The 16,796-nt window shown below is 36.4% G+C and overlaps 5 protein-coding genes and 1 non-coding gene across 12 annotated transcripts; 3 read left to right on the forward strand and 3 right to left on the reverse strand.

Annotated features, from left to right (window-relative positions):
- Positions 1–141: 141 nt before the first annotated feature.
- LOC122404531 (radial spoke head 1 homolog) lies at positions 142–907 on the reverse strand. The gene is made up of 4 exons (XM_043408568.1): positions 745–907; positions 593–680; positions 337–523; positions 142–272 (listed from the first exon to the last, which is right to left on the reverse strand). Exons 1-4 carry the CDS (start codon positions 905–907, stop codon positions 153–155), a joined length of 558 nt encoding a protein of 185 aa, XP_043264503.1. The 3' UTR covers positions 142–152.
- A 581-nt stretch (positions 908–1,488) lies between these two features.
- Positions 1,489–5,113, forward strand: LOC122404475 (dihydrolipoyllysine-residue acetyltransferase component of pyruvate dehydrogenase complex, mitochondrial). 2 transcript variants are annotated; one of them, XM_043408442.1, is made up of 7 exons: positions 1,490–2,066; positions 2,489–2,643; positions 2,719–3,098; positions 3,188–3,561; positions 3,656–3,955; positions 4,020–4,148; positions 4,227–5,107. In XM_043408442.1, coding segments are annotated over exons 1-7 (1,461 nt in total). In that variant the 5' UTR covers positions 1,490–1,944; the 3' UTR covers positions 4,228–5,107. The 2 variants fall into 2 exon arrangements, with proteins under 2 accessions (XP_043264376.1, XP_043264377.1); XM_043408441.1 differs by having other exon boundaries at positions 1,489–2,066; positions 4,020–5,113.
- A 91-nt stretch (positions 5,114–5,204) lies between these two features.
- On the forward strand, positions 5,205–6,779 carry LOC122404479 (U5 small nuclear ribonucleoprotein 40 kDa protein). The gene is made up of 6 exons (XM_043408451.1): positions 5,205–5,427; positions 5,505–5,634; positions 5,707–6,020; positions 6,095–6,367; positions 6,433–6,598; positions 6,677–6,779. Exons 1-6 carry the CDS (start codon positions 5,314–5,316, stop codon positions 6,730–6,732), a joined length of 1,053 nt encoding a protein of 350 aa, XP_043264386.1. The 5' UTR covers positions 5,205–5,313; the 3' UTR covers positions 6,733–6,779.
- A 454-nt stretch (positions 6,780–7,233) lies between these two features.
- Positions 7,234–7,307, reverse strand: Trnai-aau. Its single transcript has one exon. It is a non-coding gene; the product is annotated as a tRNA-Ile (tRNA).
- A 1,041-nt stretch (positions 7,308–8,348) lies between these two features.
- LOC122404476 (short-chain dehydrogenase/reductase family 16C member 6-like) lies at positions 8,349–14,522 on the forward strand. Of its 5 annotated transcripts, none has more exons than XM_043408443.1 (9): positions 8,349–8,889; positions 9,011–9,134; positions 11,980–12,139; positions 12,422–12,576; positions 12,838–13,015; positions 13,118–13,247; positions 13,340–13,463; positions 13,781–13,906; positions 13,974–14,520. In XM_043408443.1, the coding sequence occupies exons 1-9, from the start codon at positions 8,727–8,729 to the stop codon at positions 14,047–14,049; spliced, it is 1,236 nt and encodes a 411-aa protein (XP_043264378.1). In that variant the 5' UTR covers positions 8,349–8,726; the 3' UTR covers positions 14,050–14,520. The 5 variants fall into 5 exon arrangements, with proteins under 5 accessions (XP_043264378.1, XP_043264379.1, XP_043264380.1 ...); XM_043408445.1 differs by having other exon boundaries at positions 8,869–8,893; positions 13,974–14,522; XM_043408446.1 differs by having other exon boundaries at positions 8,869–8,893; positions 9,032–9,134; positions 13,974–14,522.
- LOC122404478 (ketohexokinase-like) lies at positions 14,049–16,535 on the reverse strand. Of its 2 annotated transcripts, none has more exons than XM_043408448.1 (4): positions 16,074–16,527; positions 15,168–15,764; positions 14,690–15,091; positions 14,049–14,281 (listed from the first exon to the last, which is right to left on the reverse strand). In XM_043408448.1, exons 1-4 carry the CDS (start codon positions 16,214–16,216, stop codon positions 14,191–14,193), a joined length of 1,233 nt encoding a protein of 410 aa, XP_043264383.1. In that variant the 5' UTR covers positions 16,217–16,527; the 3' UTR covers positions 14,049–14,190. The 2 variants fall into 2 exon arrangements, with proteins under 2 accessions (XP_043264383.1, XP_043264384.1); XM_043408449.1 differs by having other exon boundaries at positions 14,160–14,281; positions 14,633–15,091; positions 16,074–16,535.
- Between the last annotated feature and the right edge of the window lie 261 nt (positions 16,536–16,796).

Genomic DNA, 16,796 nt, shown 5'->3' on the forward strand with positions numbered 1-16,796 from the left:
TGAGACGAAAAACGCCAAATGATAAATTCTGAGTAATTTATAAAGTTGAGTTGCAACAAAATCAATTAGCTACGCGAAACAGTAGCGAAAAACGCTTGTATTTGTATTTACGTTACATGTCACTTTTACATGAACGGTAAAAACACCAAATGTTAAGCACCGTCATCCGATTCGTTGAGTCGATAGGGTTCGTTTTGGTGTAGAGAATGCGCGGCACTTTGATCAGACAACATGTCGGTCCAGAAATGATTTCCCGAAGAAAAAGATATCGACTATAGTTTTAATTGAAATGTTAATATATAACATTTGTTTAGATATATGAATTAATTCTCTTACATTTTCTGACATATTCTCAATTATCCACGTATATCCAAAGGGCTCACGATAGACAACATTTGTATACGGTTTATTTTGAAGCCAATCAGCTTGTATAGTGGATCCATCGGGAAACGTGTACGTTCCATGACCGTTTATTGTTCCATAAGAATCGATCTTACCTCGATACTGAGCATCGTCGTTATACCTTTAATAATTAATTTTTAATTTATTCTACTATCGATTAATTTATTAGAATTTACAATTGTATTATTACCGAATGCGAATTTCACTATCAGCGAACGTATCGTTATCCCATTCTGCATCGTATACATCCAAGTTATCGGTAGTATATATCCCTTTACCTGTACCGACTATATGTTTAAGTAATAATGTTTTGTAAAATATAGACTTTTTTCAAATATTAACCTTGCTTCACCAGTAAAAATTGTTCATAGTTAAGTTTATATTCTCCGTCATAAATATCCCCATTATTAAACATGAACTTATCTTTATCGTGTTTTATATTTTTTGCGTCCTTAGTCTCGGACCTTCCTGTTTCCAATGCTTTGCTCGCGCCTTGTTTCTTCATTTCGAATGATTCTTCAAACTTAAATTAAGTTCCTTTAATTACCATTAGTGTTGGTAGCACTAAACAAAACTACACTCAATAAAATTTATTTTTAGAAATTCGTGTTTCTCAATAATTATTCAAATAAAGACGAATGTGTAACTATGGAAACTTTGGTGAACTTGGTATTAGGCGCGCCAAATTGTTTGCGCATGTGCAATCTGCAGCGATATACCAGCGAAGTACTTACATAGGTAACATATACCAAACTATGGCCGCCAAATGAATGATAGCTCTCAATACCAAGCAAGACAAATTAATTTATTTTTTAAACATATTTTCTAGAATTTCTAATATAAATAAAGTTTCTATTTCTAATTTAGAAACTTCTTCATTATAGCACATCCTTTATATCGATATTTACATTAAAATTTAGATCAATTTGATGTTTCAAAATTGAAATTACAAAGATTAATTTCATTATTGTATTTACATGTATAATTTTTATAAATAACCAAAGAGAACCATACGACTGAAATCCTTTTCCAGTCGATCGTAGTACATTACTGAAAATTTTTAACGCGCATGCGCCAAAAAACCGGCCGTCTAACCACTGAATCGGACGTAAGTGAAGCTGATTTTCAGTTAGCAAATCCCAGTGTTCGTTATATTTTATCAATGACATTACTGGTTGTAAGCCAAGTAACCTTGACATAAATTTTCATTATAATTTGGAAAAGAAAAGCGATCCCGAGTCTCTTTTTATTTTTATTTTTTCTGGTACATTTTTTTTCTATATTTCTTATCCTCTCGCGAACGATGATTTCCCCTTTTGAGAACCACCTTTAAACTTGAAGCCACGTGACCTTGTAGACGACCTCTAATTCGCTATACGTATCATCCGTTCTTGTTCGTGTTTTACGATAACCCCTAATACATCGTTGACACGATCGTGTTCATCGTCGTCCAAGGTAGTGCATTGAACACTTCGTCACCTCAATTTCCCGTCGACTTGCTACTAGAAGCGGTAGTAAAGGATTCTCGAATCATCCGAGATTATGATACGAACAACGACTACTCTGCGTAATGAATTGGCACGCGCTATACTGCGAAGTTCCGTGCGGACGAACATCGTGAGGTCCATGGTCATACGATGTCTTCACAGAAAACATCTACAGAGGTATTTGTCCTTTCAACACGATCACGTTTAATTGTCTGTCTAACTGTTCTATAGTTCCATGATTTATCACTGTCTGTCGTTATGATAATCCTTTCGTTCTACATTCGTCTTTCCATTTTTACCCTAAATTTTTGTACTGTCATTTAAACACAGTTTTCTGTTTTTCTTCCTATTTCTTACCTTTTAATGCTTTAAGTATTATGTTTAACATAATACTTACTCCACGAGAACTGTTACCTGTCGTTTAAAATAATTTTGCAACCGCAATAGTTTGCATGGTAATCTTTACGCAGGCAATCTTTGCAACCAAGATTCGCACAGATGTAAATCAATGTCTACATTAAGGGTGGTGCTTGAAAATTAACTTCACTACTGTCTTATATTTCTTAATATTTTTTAGAGTAAAACAGTACTTTCTTCAGAATTCAGGTACACAATACCTTGCGTTTTACGGTGACACCATGGAAGCAACAATTAAGGTTTTATGCCGATTATCCAGACCATATCAGAGTACAACTTCCTGCACTGTCTCCTACCATGGAAACAGGTACCATTGTTAGTTGGCAAAAAAAGGAAGGTAAGATGAACAATTTATCATATTTTATATCAAAGAAATTAGAAACAAGTTCCTAATTGTCATATTGTATTTCAGGAGAGAAGCTGAACGAAGGAGACTTACTTGCAGAAATTGAAACTGATAAAGCAACAATGGGTTTTGAAACTCCAGAGGAAGGCTATCTAGCAAAAATTTTGGTACCTGCAGGAACAAAAAGTGTTCCTATCGGCAAACTTGTTTGTATAATTGTTCCGGATGCAGCTAGCGTGAATGCTTTCAAGGAATTTAAAGACGACGCTGCAGCTGCACCGCCGCCCGCTGCTGCACCAGCTGCTCCTACACCATCCACTCCTCCCCCATCTCCAGTAGCACCGGCACCACCAATGGCAGCAAAACTGCCTACACCCTCCGGTGATAGAATATATGCTAGTCCATTAGCTAAAAGACTCGCGATTGAAAAAGGCCTTAGTTTACAGGTGACTTGAACCAAGTTAATTCACTAATTTCCTAATGTTAAATTTTGGAATCGGTCAATTTTAATCGATATTACTTTTTCTCTTTTAAGGGCTTAAAAGGATCGGGATTGTACGGATCGATAACATCCAAAGATTTGGAAGGTGCTGGACCAGCTCTTGCTGCCCAACCAGCAGCAGCTGCTGGTGCTGCAGGCATTTCTGGAGGAGTAGAAATTCCTGTATCCAATATCCGAGCAGTAATTGCCAAACGTCTACTAGAAAGCAAACAAACTATCCCACATTATTATTTATCGATAGATGTAAAAATGGATGCAGCTCTAGAAATGCGGGAACAGTTTAACAAGATGTTAGAAAAAGATAAAGTAAAGCTCAGTGTTAACGATATTATTATCAAAGGGATGGCAATGGCGTGTAAAAAAGTACCTGAGGGTAACAGCGCTTGGATGGGCGATGTCATTAGACAGTAAGTAACTTATTATCTGTAGAAAATGCTATATCGATTCTAATATGTACAATGTGTACTTTACATTTACATTATCGTGATATTTGTTTTTCAGATACAACAATGTCGATGTAAGCGTAGCAGTAAGTACAGAGAACGGTCTAATTACACCTATAGTCTTTGGCGCGGACACGAAGGGTATAGTTCAAATTAGTAAAGATGTGAAAGCATTAGCCGCGAAAGCAAGGGAAGGAAAGTTACAGCCTCAAGAATTTCAAGGTGGAACTATCACTGTCTCGAATCTAGGAATGTTCGGCATTAAAAACTTTTCTGCCATTATAAATCCTCCTCAATCCATAATCCTAGCTGTAGGTACCACTGAAACTAGGCTAGTACCCGACAAGAACGAAAAAGGGTAAGTATTTTTAAATTTTTTAATTATCGATATATTTATTCAATCCTCGAATAACTTTTTGTAGATTTACAACTGCTCAATACATGTCCGTCACTGCCAGCTGTGATCATCGAACCGTGGACGGCGCAGTGGGCGCACAATGGTTAGCTGCCTTTAAGAGCCTAATGGAAAATCCGACATCTATGCTGTTGTAGTAAGTCTGATCGTTAAAGTGTTCGGTGACGTAGTTTGAGTAAGCGCAAATTATACGAGAAAATATTATTTTGTTCAGGTACAAGAGGTGACGATGAGTGTCCTGTATATTTGTGTATAGTACAATATTAAATTGTGTAACTTTACGCATTTGCAAATCATCGATTTTTAATAGAATCCGAATTATAAGCGGCACATTTTCTCTCATGTACGCGAAAAGATCAATGCGTTCGTAATCCAGGTGTCACAAATATCACTCGGTTGAGTTTCTTCCTCTCCTACTGTAGGAATTTTATACGTGGTTTTTCAGCAAACGTAACATAAAAGACTGACCATTCAGTTATGTATAAGCGAACTAACGCTAATAATTATTTTGAAAACATATCGTTTCATGAAATTTTAAGATCTTGTTAATTAAGTTTCTTTGAAAAACCACAATAATTTTCCCCAGCAATAGTAGTGGCCATGTGTAAATATGTGTATTTATAAAAATAATATTACGGTCATCCTATACTGCAAAGAATTTAATTTTTAATTAGGGAAAAATAGAAAATGAAATGTGTCAAAATGTTTATAGTGAACATACAAATATACGTACATACAAATGTGTATATTATAAGTAATAAATTATAATTTATCAAGCTCATTACCATCTTTATTACTTAATTTGAACTTTGTATAGACACGTAGGATAATATTTTAGAGTGAATAATGTTACGCAATAATCGATAGAGTATGTGCAGTGTTTTATCAGTGAAACATTTTCTGAAAGAAGCAGCTGATACGATCAAAGCGCCACCTGATCTTAGTTGTTACACATGCTGTAATTTCTAGTAATCGAATAAAAAATCGCACAAGCCTCAATTTGATAATTTCCAATTGTTTTAGAAAATTGTTTAAAAGTATTTTAAAAATAAATAAGAAACTAAAAAAGTAAAGGATGCTAAAAAGGAAATCTTGACTCGAAATTAGTAATATCCTTAGCCTATCCGCTCACTGGAAACTGCTATGCTCTGAACCTGTAACATTGGATTGATGTACCCAGAAATTACGACGAATCTAGGAACTTAGCGTTTGGCATGTTTGTATATTTATCTGTCACAACATCACAACCGTGTTTGCCGATAGATCGTTGTAAATATAATCAAACATCGAAATAACTCGTCATGCCAATTTTAGATAAACGTAAAGGTGATGATATTCTGGCATTGGTTCCTGCTTCGAAAAGGACTAAAAACGAAGTGGTTTTCAGTAGCAGGGAAAAAGCGGTCGTACAAAATGTAAGTCTAACCTTACTTCACAACGATCGTTGAATTATTTTCCTAGCAATAATTTATCTTGTTTTCTTTTTTTACAGGGACCCCCTCGAACTTCCTCTTTGTTTGCACCAATTATGCTCCTCGAAGGACATCAAGGAGATATATTTTCGCTCGAATTTCACCCCGAGGGTCAATACCTCGCGTCCACAGGCTTTGATCGACAAATTTGTATGCTATTCTATAAACCGAAGAACTGCGTGCCGGTATCGTAATAAAAATATGAAAATATTAAATTTACAGTTATTTGGAACGTTTATGGAGAATGCGAGAATATCTCTGCAATGACTGGACACAGTGGAGCAATCATGGAGTTACATTTTAGCCCAGATGGCAGTCATTTATACACTGCTAGTACAGACATGACATTAGGTTTATGGGATATAGCTGCTGGAACCAGAATTAAAAAATTAAAAGGTCATACTTCTTTCGTCAATTCTGTCTCGGGTGCACGAAGAGGAATTACACAACTTTGTTCTGGCAGTGACGATAGTACAATACGCGTATGGGATCCCAGGAAAAGAGGACAGTGTTATACTTTAAACAATACATATCAGGTACTAATGTCCTGTTAAAATTTAACAAATTCTGATTAGAATACAATATTTGATTGATTTTTTTGTTGTTTCAGGTTACTGCCGTAACATTTAACGATACAGCAGAGCAAGTAATAAGCGGCGGGATAGACAATGATATAAAAGTGTGGGATCTGAGAAAAAATTCCATTCTTTATAAACTTAAAGGACATTCTGACACCATTACCGGCCTGAGTCTAAGTCCAGATGGCTCTTATATTCTGTCCAATGCTATGGATAACACATTAAGAATTTGGGACGTTAGGCCGTTTGCTCCTTACGAACGTTGTGTGAAAATTCTTTCTGGACATCAACATAACTTTGAGAAGGTGCGTTTCTGCATTCTTATTGTATATATCATTAATACTTAATAAATATCGTTACTTAAATGCAGAACCTACTGAGATGCGCATGGTCACCAGATGGCAGCAAAGTATCAGCCGGATCGTCGGACAGATTTCATTATATTTGGGACACTACAAGTCGTAGGATATTGTACAAATTGCCTGGTCATAATGGTTCTGTTAACGACATTGATTTCCACCCAAAAGAGCCGATTGGTAATATATTTCATATAATAAATATTTTAATATTTTATTTAATTACAGCTAATCTAAACAAATATTTCTCCTCACCAGTTTGCTCCGGGTCTAGCGACAAACAAATATATTTAGGAGAAATCGAGACATCGTAAAAAGGTTTATAATTATATTTCCGGCTATTTCTATATTTAACGTGTACAAAAATAAAATAGTGTAAGAACTTTTAAAATAAACTGCGAAAATTGATAATTTTCTATCCTACTGTGTTCGGCAATTTATTGTAAAAAAATTACATAAATAGTAAATATTTTATTTTTTCACTTATTTCTAGAATTATTATTTTATAATTTTATGATCCAATGGAAGTTTGTATCATAGAATTGTGAAACTTACAAGTCTTAACGGGGCTGCTCCGTTTAGATTTGAGAAAATTCCCTCCCGGAGTAACAAATACAAATTTTTTATTTATTCGTTATTTGCTTACTAAAATCTCGATATATTGAATCGATCGAGTCGTACGTTACATGTGCCGGTTATTATGAAAATGGCCGTAACTTAAAAGAATGTGCGATTATTTCGTATTGTAACTATACGAAACATCTGAACAATATAGTTAGATGAAAAGTCTTGAAAATTTGTGTAAAAAAAAGATTTGGCCCATGGGGGGATCGAACCCACGACCTTCGCGTTATTAGCACGACGCTCTAACCAACTGAGCTAATGGGCCAACTTGATTTGTAGTATTTTCTCAACTCTTTTCTACAGTCTTTAATTTGAAATTTTTAACATTATTTATTTTTTAGTAAAGATGGAAACCTGAATAATTACTAAACATTCATTATATGCGACCATAAAATATAAAAATGAATAATGTAAAAAAAGTACACTAATGATAATTACACCTTTTCAAATGAAAAAAAAACAATAAAATGCGCGATGTAAATACTTATTTATTAAATGAATAAATCTTCTGAGATCCTATCGAAATTCTTAAGGATTCGAATTATTTTCGAAATAATTGAATTTTTCTGATTTTCTGTGAAATGATTTCACTGCGGAATTACGAATGAAATTTTAAGTAAGTTAAATTCAGTTAATTGTTGGCAAGTACATGGCTTGAAATTAAATGGACGCACGCGTTCGGGAACTTTTCCGTGAAAAATTCCTCCATTTAAGAAGTCGTCCACGCGCCTCGTTAATGCACTCTTCGTTATTCAAAGCGTTCTTTTCTTCGCGGTGGAAGGTTCGTGAACCCTATATTGATTTCACTATTCCTGGAGGCAACAAAGAACGGTTAACGGACTATCGTCATTTGCGTGCATCAACTGATCTAACAATAGTTGGACGCCGTGGTTGAAAGTTGGAATGCTCGCGGGCAAAAAAGGAGAAATAATCTCAAGAGCATCGTAGCTGATTGGAAATTTTATGCTCGTGGCAGGAGAAGGGGGAGGAGCTTGTAACATTACGCGATGAATTTTTAATCGCAAAAGGCACTCGGATTAACCGTCGCGTATGCTTCCCGCGTTTTCGGGTTTACGTAAATACGTGAAATCCTTGGCGGGCAAGCGATTCGCACACGCGGGACAAATTAAATAATTTAACCGTTCTAAATAGAGCGCGAACCCCGTTCGTGAGACTAAATTTTTCTTCTCGGTTTGGAGACGCTTAGGACCATAATCTATAATTATCAATGTAATGAATCATCGTTGCTCCGAGAGAAACTGGACCGTCACTACTACTCGATGCGCAGTGTGCCCAGCAACGGAGAAAAGTAAAAATCGGTTCAGACGAAATTGCAATAATAATAGTAGGCAAAAGAATTTGTTATCAAATTATCGGTTTTTTAAACGAAGATTCATGTATATTTTTGTATAAAATATAGACGATAGGCTGTGCGTTGGTTTCTACAAATAACAATAAGACGAAATCGAAACTGTTCGAATGTGTTCACCGGAGATTCGAAGGAAAACCGTTCTATATTCGTTCGAGTTGCGTGTGCTCGTCAAAAATAAGTTTCAGTGGCTCCGTCGGACCGAAAGTACCGCGAATCGCGATGAAACCCGTATAAACGTTGGTATAAGTAACGGGCAGTAGTGAATTTTCACCCGTCTAGCGAGCAGATGTTTTATGTCAGAATGGGAAATCGATGAATTGGTGCACTGACCCACGGTCGTCTATAGTCGCCCCGATCAGAGAGTCTCCGGACGCGGAATCGATCTTTCAGCGTAAAAAATTTTGCTTTGGAAAACAGATTCTTCTGCGTCCGAGTCCGCGTCCGCGGCATTATCGCAATCGCGGCTGCTATGTCTGTAGGTACAGAATTTTTTACCGGCGTAAATTGTCTTCTCGCTCTTTCTCTTTGTCTCTGTCCCTGCTTCCACCTCTGTTTCCTTATCTCTCATTTTGAACGGTTATTTTTTTATCGTCGAGGGCACGATATCACACACGCAGGTTCTCGGAAGCAGCGTTGCCCGTGTAACTTGCACAATCTCGTCCGAGAACGTCATTACTCATCATCGCGACAGCTGGCCACGATGGACGGACAGAATACATGGTGAGTGCATAGAACGTATCTCTAGTTGCGATTAAGGATAAAATTTAGGTATAAGGTATAAGGTATAGGTACGACCAGATAAGAGAGCCGAGAACCGGTCTTCAGTCTCGACGAGATCGAGTGCGTTTACTATCGAATAAAGGTGATACAAAAGTTTAATATCGAACGCGTTCGTTTATTGATGACAGTATGTATGTGATCGGAAAATCCTGGTATAATTTGTCGAAGAGATAAGTCTTTGTTGATCGTTGGTGGGTGATGGCGTGATTGCGATGCAGAAACCGGGATTCGGGTAGCCGGTGCTCGCTCGATCTGGCCGGATGAAAGTTTGCCGGTCGAGCGAGCAATATTCGGCGAAAAGTGCTGGAACGAAACGTTTTACGGATAAACTCGAGCGTCTGGCGGTCAGCTGAGTATGCGACATGCATCGCGAAGCGAAAGTGGTTGCGTAATCGATGCACGAAAGCCGGTATCGCGAGAAGCTGCTGCGTCGCAAAGAAGGAAGAAGTGTCTCTGCTACAGTTTCGTACGAGAGATGCTGTTAGTACAGCTAATACAGCCAAACAGACACGTTAGGCGTACTTATTTGTTAGACGTAATTATTTTCAATCGGTCCCTTATCCGATCAGGATGATCTTTGCTCCCCGGTGAAAGTAACCCGATCGACGACGCGACCCGCGGGATGCAAGAAACTAACTTGCAACAAGTAAACGTCTTATTTCGTTAATTACCTTCCGGTATATACCTAGATAAATGAAGCAAATCGTGTTTTCGTTTTCACGACAATTGGTACACACGGTTCTGTAAGTGACGCAGCAGCAACGCAGTCACCCTCGGGTTCTTACCACAGCCGACACTCGCGATCGCTCTATAGTCGCGAGTGTGCTCGGTTACCCGCGATGCGAAGATTCTCCTTAATAGTGGCCACGGAAACATACGCGGACGGTTTAGTAGCGATCTGAACACGAACGGAAACGGATCGCAGGTCTGTCGTTGCTTTACCGCTGGATCGATCGAGAGGAAAACTCGTTGCGTTTCTAACACTGGCGGGTCCGTAGCTTCTTCGATCTAGGCGGTGCCGTTTCGACCGTTGAAGCTGCTCTTCGGCAACACGCTGATCGGTAAGATTATTACAGATTATAAAACAGCTTACATAAAATGTTGGAGAACAGTTTAGAAGATAACACTGTTACTAAATACATACATATAGCTGTAATCGCCTCGTTTTAAATCAACAGGGTTTCCTTTAGACTCGAATTATCCAATAATTGAAAATAGTGCAAAGAGCATTTCAAAAATTATATATACTCGGTATACTTGATAGTATAATTTATACACACTCTGCATAGGTACCGCTTTGACCTCGAAGTGTTCTTAGTGCGTCCTGAAACAAATAAAAATTCAGGACTAAGTCTGCCTGAAGTATGTACATTGTTGCTTACGAATAACAGGATCTTGTTAATGGTTTCGTAACCATTATTACCAACCAGCAAAGAATCATCCTTCAAATTAATTTTACTTTGTTTGGATCGCAGCTACGACGATGCTTCGATACTTTCTTCGATTCTCAAATACATGTACTCTATTTCGTCGCTGCTCGATCGGTATCGCCTTGAGAAGAAACGTTCGAGTTAATTAGATTTCGTGAACCGACCAAGATTACTTACAAACGTTTGTCTGTCATTCCGCTCGTTAAAGTTTCTCCCGGAATTAAGAAAGCAAAAGCTCGTCGACACGAAAAATAGCTCGGTCGCTCCATCGAAATTAACTTCTCCTCGCCAGAAATCGTTTTTTTAACCGCACCCTTCTCGAATGGTAAATCTACGATACAACGTAATTTAAAAGCAGATTTTATATGTACGTAATTGCCTTTATTCGCAACCGAACTTGCGCGAGTCAATTTATACGCACCGCTCGTTCGTTCGATGAAAGTTCGATCAAGCGGTTGACTGTAAGTGTAAGTTATTTCAACTAGGTAAAGTTTTCACTACCGGCTTTGGAGCTGTTTATCGGCCGTTTATCCGTAAACTCGAAAATTCTTGTTAAATAAAAGTAACAATGAAATCGCGTCGTCTGCATAATCAAACTTTACCTATTTACGATAACCAGAAACACTAACTGCTATTTAAATTTTTAAATCGAATAATCTTTTATCTCTACTAACATGTTGTTAGTTTAAAAGATTACGATTATAAGCGATCGAAATTTTATTGTTTCGTTCTCGATAACCATTATCGACCAATTTATTATTCATTTTACTCCGTTTCTCTACTCTACTGATTCAATGATCACATCATTGTTACTAGTTTTCATCGGTAATTTTAACATAATTTTAAAATAATTCCAAGAGGATTTTATTTTCGATCAATTGTCAAGGTCACCTTCATTTTCTTAACTGACATGTTATCGACGTAATAGAATCGTAATTTCTATCAAGACGAATTCAACGTGGCCTTCGGTCGACCTTGAAGCAAAGAAAGTGAAATTTTGTACCAAAAATGGCAATCATGCCGAATGATTTATTGGGGAAATTAGGGTACATTTCGACAAATTAGGATTGAATCCTCGCTTCAAGGTCATTCGATGCTGTAGCTGTGACTGTACTAATTGTCGCCATTATGGTCATTGATGACTGACGCCTTAAACGTGCAATGTTTCTTTCGAAACATTTTCAACGAATTATCCAACATTTGTAAACTTTTTTAATAACATTACTGTTGTTAGAAATGTTATGAAATAATGCCACATAACAACTAGTGAACGTGTTAACATTAATTTCGAACAGCATCAATCACACTCGAACGAATACGAAACGAAAATAAAAAGAAAAACTTTCACGTTGCAGGAGTGCATACCAAGAAACCATGGTTAAGGCGTACGGGGGTGTGTTGATCTTGACAGACGTTCTGCTGTTACTCGTAAAGATTCTTTATTTCATAGGCGAAGGAATATACAGGCTATTCGTACCGGCTGAAGAGAAGAATGTGGCCGGGGAAATTGTCCTGGTATTTATTATGCAATTTTTCAACAATTACTTGGACGGTTAAATCAATTTTATCAGTTGCAATCCCGAGGGAAATAAACGATTAGATTACTCGAAAAAATTTCAATTGCAATAATAATCAAAAGTTCAAATGTACGCTTTGTTCTATACATGTATATATATGTATACTGATTGTATCAGCCGAATTTTTCTATGATAATTAACTTGCGTATCAATTATTATTATTATTCTATATTTAAATAACAATTAATATTTATATGATATTATACTGACTTTTAAACAGATTACAGGAGCGGGTCACGGTATCGGCAAAGAATTGGCCCTAAAGTACGCGTCACTTGGGGCCACCGTTGTTTGCTGGGACGTAAACCAGGAAGGAAACAATGAAACAGTGAATGAAATTGAGCAGATGGGCGGGACTAAGGCACATGGTTACAAGTACGTGGAATTTCGATGACATTTGTTCGAGTATGACATAGATGCTTGCGCCATATTCGATTGCCTATTACCAGGAGAGCTTAAAAAAAAAAGAAATAAATAAATTCAAAGATTAAAACGCCTTTCAAACGGTGTTATTGTAATGTTACCTCAAACGGTTGTGCAAATGTTATTTTACATTTTCAATGTGACTGTGTGCTTATCGATCAATTTATCCTTTCTTTATCGCTACGTTATTACCGAGCATGTTGGGTTTCGTAGATGCGACGTGTCAAAAAGAGAAGAGGTATTTAGCATAGCCGAGAAAGTGAGGGAGGAAGTCGGAGACGTAACGATCTTGATTAACAATGCTGGCATCATGCCTTGCCATGCTTTCCTGGATCACACGCCCGAGGATATCAAGCGAATATTTGATATCAACGTATTGGCACACTGTTGGGTGAGCTAGAGTCGATAAAAAAACGAACCTTTTATCAACTTCCCCATTCCTTTAGCTTCGTTTATTTTTTTAACTACGTAACATTTGTTTATTTCTCCACAGACTGTACAAGCTTTCCTGCCCAGCATGATCCAAAGAAATCATGGGCACATCGTAGCTCTCTCGTCGATGGCTGGATTCGTCGGTTTGGCCAACCTGGTTCCTTACTGCGCCTCAAAGTTTGCAGTAAGAGGTGAAAATCATGTGCCTTTTATCTTGCTTTCTTCGTTGCACGAAATCTCCCAGAGGTCTTACGTAATTGTATCTTACATGTAACGTTAACAGGCTTCATGGAAGCTTTGAAAGAAGAAATCCGAGCATTAAATAAAGAAAAGGTTTCGAACATCAATTTCACCACTATCTACCCGTACATGGTAGACACTGGACTCTGCTTGAAGCCGAAGATCAGGTACAATCGCTTGAAAGAAGCAACTAGCAATAAATATTTCGAATATACATATACGGAATCGTTACACAAGTATTCTCTCGTTGCTCTTATATCGTACTAATTATATACATTACCTGACACGGAAATCGTTCGCCTATTAATATTATTCGCGTATATATGTTTTTGCATACAGACTGGATTATTGGACTAAAGGTAGGAACACTTTCTGAAGCGAAAAAAATAAAATTAAATGCATAAAATATACTTGAATGAATAACAACAGATGAGAAACAATCGTTATGATAAATAATCAACTAACAAAGGTCCTTCCTACTTAGGTTCCCAAGCCTCATGGCGATGGTTTCACCGAAAGAGGCAGTTGCTAAAATAGTACAGGCCCAGAGACGAAACATCTCAGAGTTGTCCATTCCCGCGTATTGGATCTATGTGAATGTTTTCTTGAGGTACGCGTAATGCGACAGCCACATTTTCTCGGTCGATCGATTAAAGTTTCTGTTTTGCTTCTTTCAGATGTACTCCCGAAGCGAGCGCACGTAGCGTGGTAGACTTTTTCGACGCTACTCTCGAAGCGGAAACCAAGTGTTAACGAATGTTTGATATTTCCGCAGCGATACTCCTAATTTATAAAAGCGGAGTAATTTTTTTTTTTTTTACCCTATCTGTACTATTTTGAATTTGTTTATACGCACATGTAATTATTCTTCATAAACTTGTAGATAATTTTACATTAGGTAAGGAAATATCTTAAGGTATCTATAATACCACTCACCGCTATCGTTAAACACGGCCAATTTTTTTTGTACGTTTCTTGTTGGTACCTTGAAAGAAATTAAGCATAATAAATGTAAATTAGGAGTATGTTATAATATACGTCAATTAATAATAAATAAATGTTTAGCCGTAATCTATGTAATTTTACGTATGTTATATCCTATAAAGGTTCGGCTCTTAATTCGGATAAAAATGGATAAAACAACAATGAAAAACTTTATTTTACTCTATTCAGATCAAAAAACAAATATCAGTAACACTTATATAAAGATTATGTTATACTATGAATATCTGATCCTACTAATATCGAAAGACTTTACAACAATAAATCAAATTTATCAAACTATCTTTAAAAAATTCATTTTTGGTAACTAAAACTTTATGCAATTCGATTATACCTTTAAATTATTTACATGCAGTGTAAAGTAATATAACATCTTGGTTAACTTTCTAACATATGTCTAAAAATTTCGTCTAATTTATTATAGCCTTTTAAACCAACTTTGACGCCAGCTACTTGACAGCCAAAGGTCACAGCCGTTTGTAAAACATTTTGGGTAATAAATTCCGTGTGACTAAATTCTACGCTTTCAATTTTATAATTTTTTTTAATAGTATGTTTCAGTTTTTCCTCTTTTTGTATTGCCGTATTTACTTCGATCGATTCTGACTTTCTCGTTTTAATAAAGTCTAGTTTCGTTTTATTCAAAAAATGCAATACTGCAGCATTAAAAGTGTCACCAGCTCCCAAAGTATCCACAATCTTTTGTGGTGGAAATGCTGGAGATTGTACAGTGATGTTATCCGGTGTTCTTGCCATAGCACCTCTGTCTCCCCAAGCACAGATAAGCGTTGCTCTGAAAGAAAACATAGTTAGTAACGATTTAACATTATGCTTATAATTAAAAAGTATCTCTTTAATCATAACTATACCCAGACTTAGCATCTTCGCTTATATTCTTTAATGTTTCGCTCATATTATCGTATCCTCTACTTTGAGCAAAATCTTTCGATATAAATGCTACATCAACGTATGGTAGTAGATCTAACAATTCTTGTTTAGGACGTTCTAATTCCATGCTAACTGTAATCGGTATCTGGCTCCAATCTGTCTCTTTGTTACTAACATCTTGGCTATAATTCAATGTGTTATTGTAGTTTTCCACATACTGCATCATAGGTAACACTTCGACCAAGTTTCTGCCCTCAAAATGAATCCAGCTGTAATCCTGTAGACGCAGCTGTTCAAAATCCTTTAATGTTAATTCTGGCAGACACGGATTATGATGTAAAATTGTACGCGAACCAGAACTTAGACTCAAAACAATTGTAGATGTAGGACATCCGATGCCTTCTACCATAGGACAGTGAGAAAAACCAATGTTATATTTCCTCATATCATTTTGTAAAAAGTTTAGGTGTTCTTCTGCACTCAAGGTACCAAGGAACTCGCACGGACTTCCCAATAGTGAAAGGACTGTGCAAGTGTTGGATGCATTGCCTCCTCTTTGCCATCTGTATTCCACAGATCTATAAAGTAAAGAAATAAAGATTAAATGAAACATTTACAAATTTCGATAAATATTCGATTTATTTCAGTTTGGTAAATTCTAATATAATGTTCTTTTAGAAGTATTTTCGCATTTATCGCATAGATCGAGAATATCAATGATTTCGAAATCAATCACGTCGATGGAAAATAACCTACATGATGAAATGACATTTTATTTGCCAAATGACAGTAAACACATTGTTTATGTTTTCATGTAACATAAACTGATCACATACACTATAAACGAAACGTGATATTGCGCAATCGCAAACAAAAGAAACTCTCACCTTTGATCAGAATCTTCCGCGGGGTATTGTTTACAGGTTTGCACGATGTCCAAACAAGTCAATCCGACACAAAGAATTTTCTCCTGGTTTTGCTCTTGTGTAGTAGATGTACCAATAATTTTTTTACAAAAACTTGAAATCATATTATTTGCTGTCTAAGCACACTAGTCGCATTACGTTTTCCCTTACTTCACGACAAATGACTGAATTCTGATCGATCATCATACGCGTAAAATAAATTTCATGCTTTGATAATGCATGGTTATACTTTCGTTCCACTTGGTCAACTTAATCCATGTTATCTGTCAGATTAAGCATTCCAATCAGGTCTACCCGACCTTTAACACTCTGAATAGAGATACATCGATAACTTTTAAGCCAACAGTAGTTTTTGTGGCAAAATTAACGTTATCAATACTTATTAAAAGTAGAATAACAACTTAATCATAGTACATGAACGTTCATCTAAAAATTCATTTTCGTAATACGAACATTGACGGATCTCTTTATATTCGAAAACAAAACTTACGAAAAAATCTAATACAGATTTATTTTTTTTTTAATTTATAGTTATTAGTATTTCGTAAAAGGCGTTTTATATTGAAAACATAACCTAATAATTTGGTTTATTATCAATGTAGGAAACTGAAAATGCTTAATACATTCATTGTGTATACTATACATATATATGTTATATATATGGTGTTAAACTTCCCGCTTCTT

The sequence above is a fragment of the Colletes gigas genome, unplaced genomic scaffold (assembly GCF_013123115.1).
Source record: "Colletes gigas isolate AHSC1104 unplaced genomic scaffold, ASM1312311v1 Colletes_gigas_Sc00003, whole genome shotgun sequence".
In the NCBI taxonomy this organism is placed as follows: Eukaryota; Metazoa; Arthropoda; class Insecta; order Hymenoptera; family Colletidae; genus Colletes; species Colletes gigas.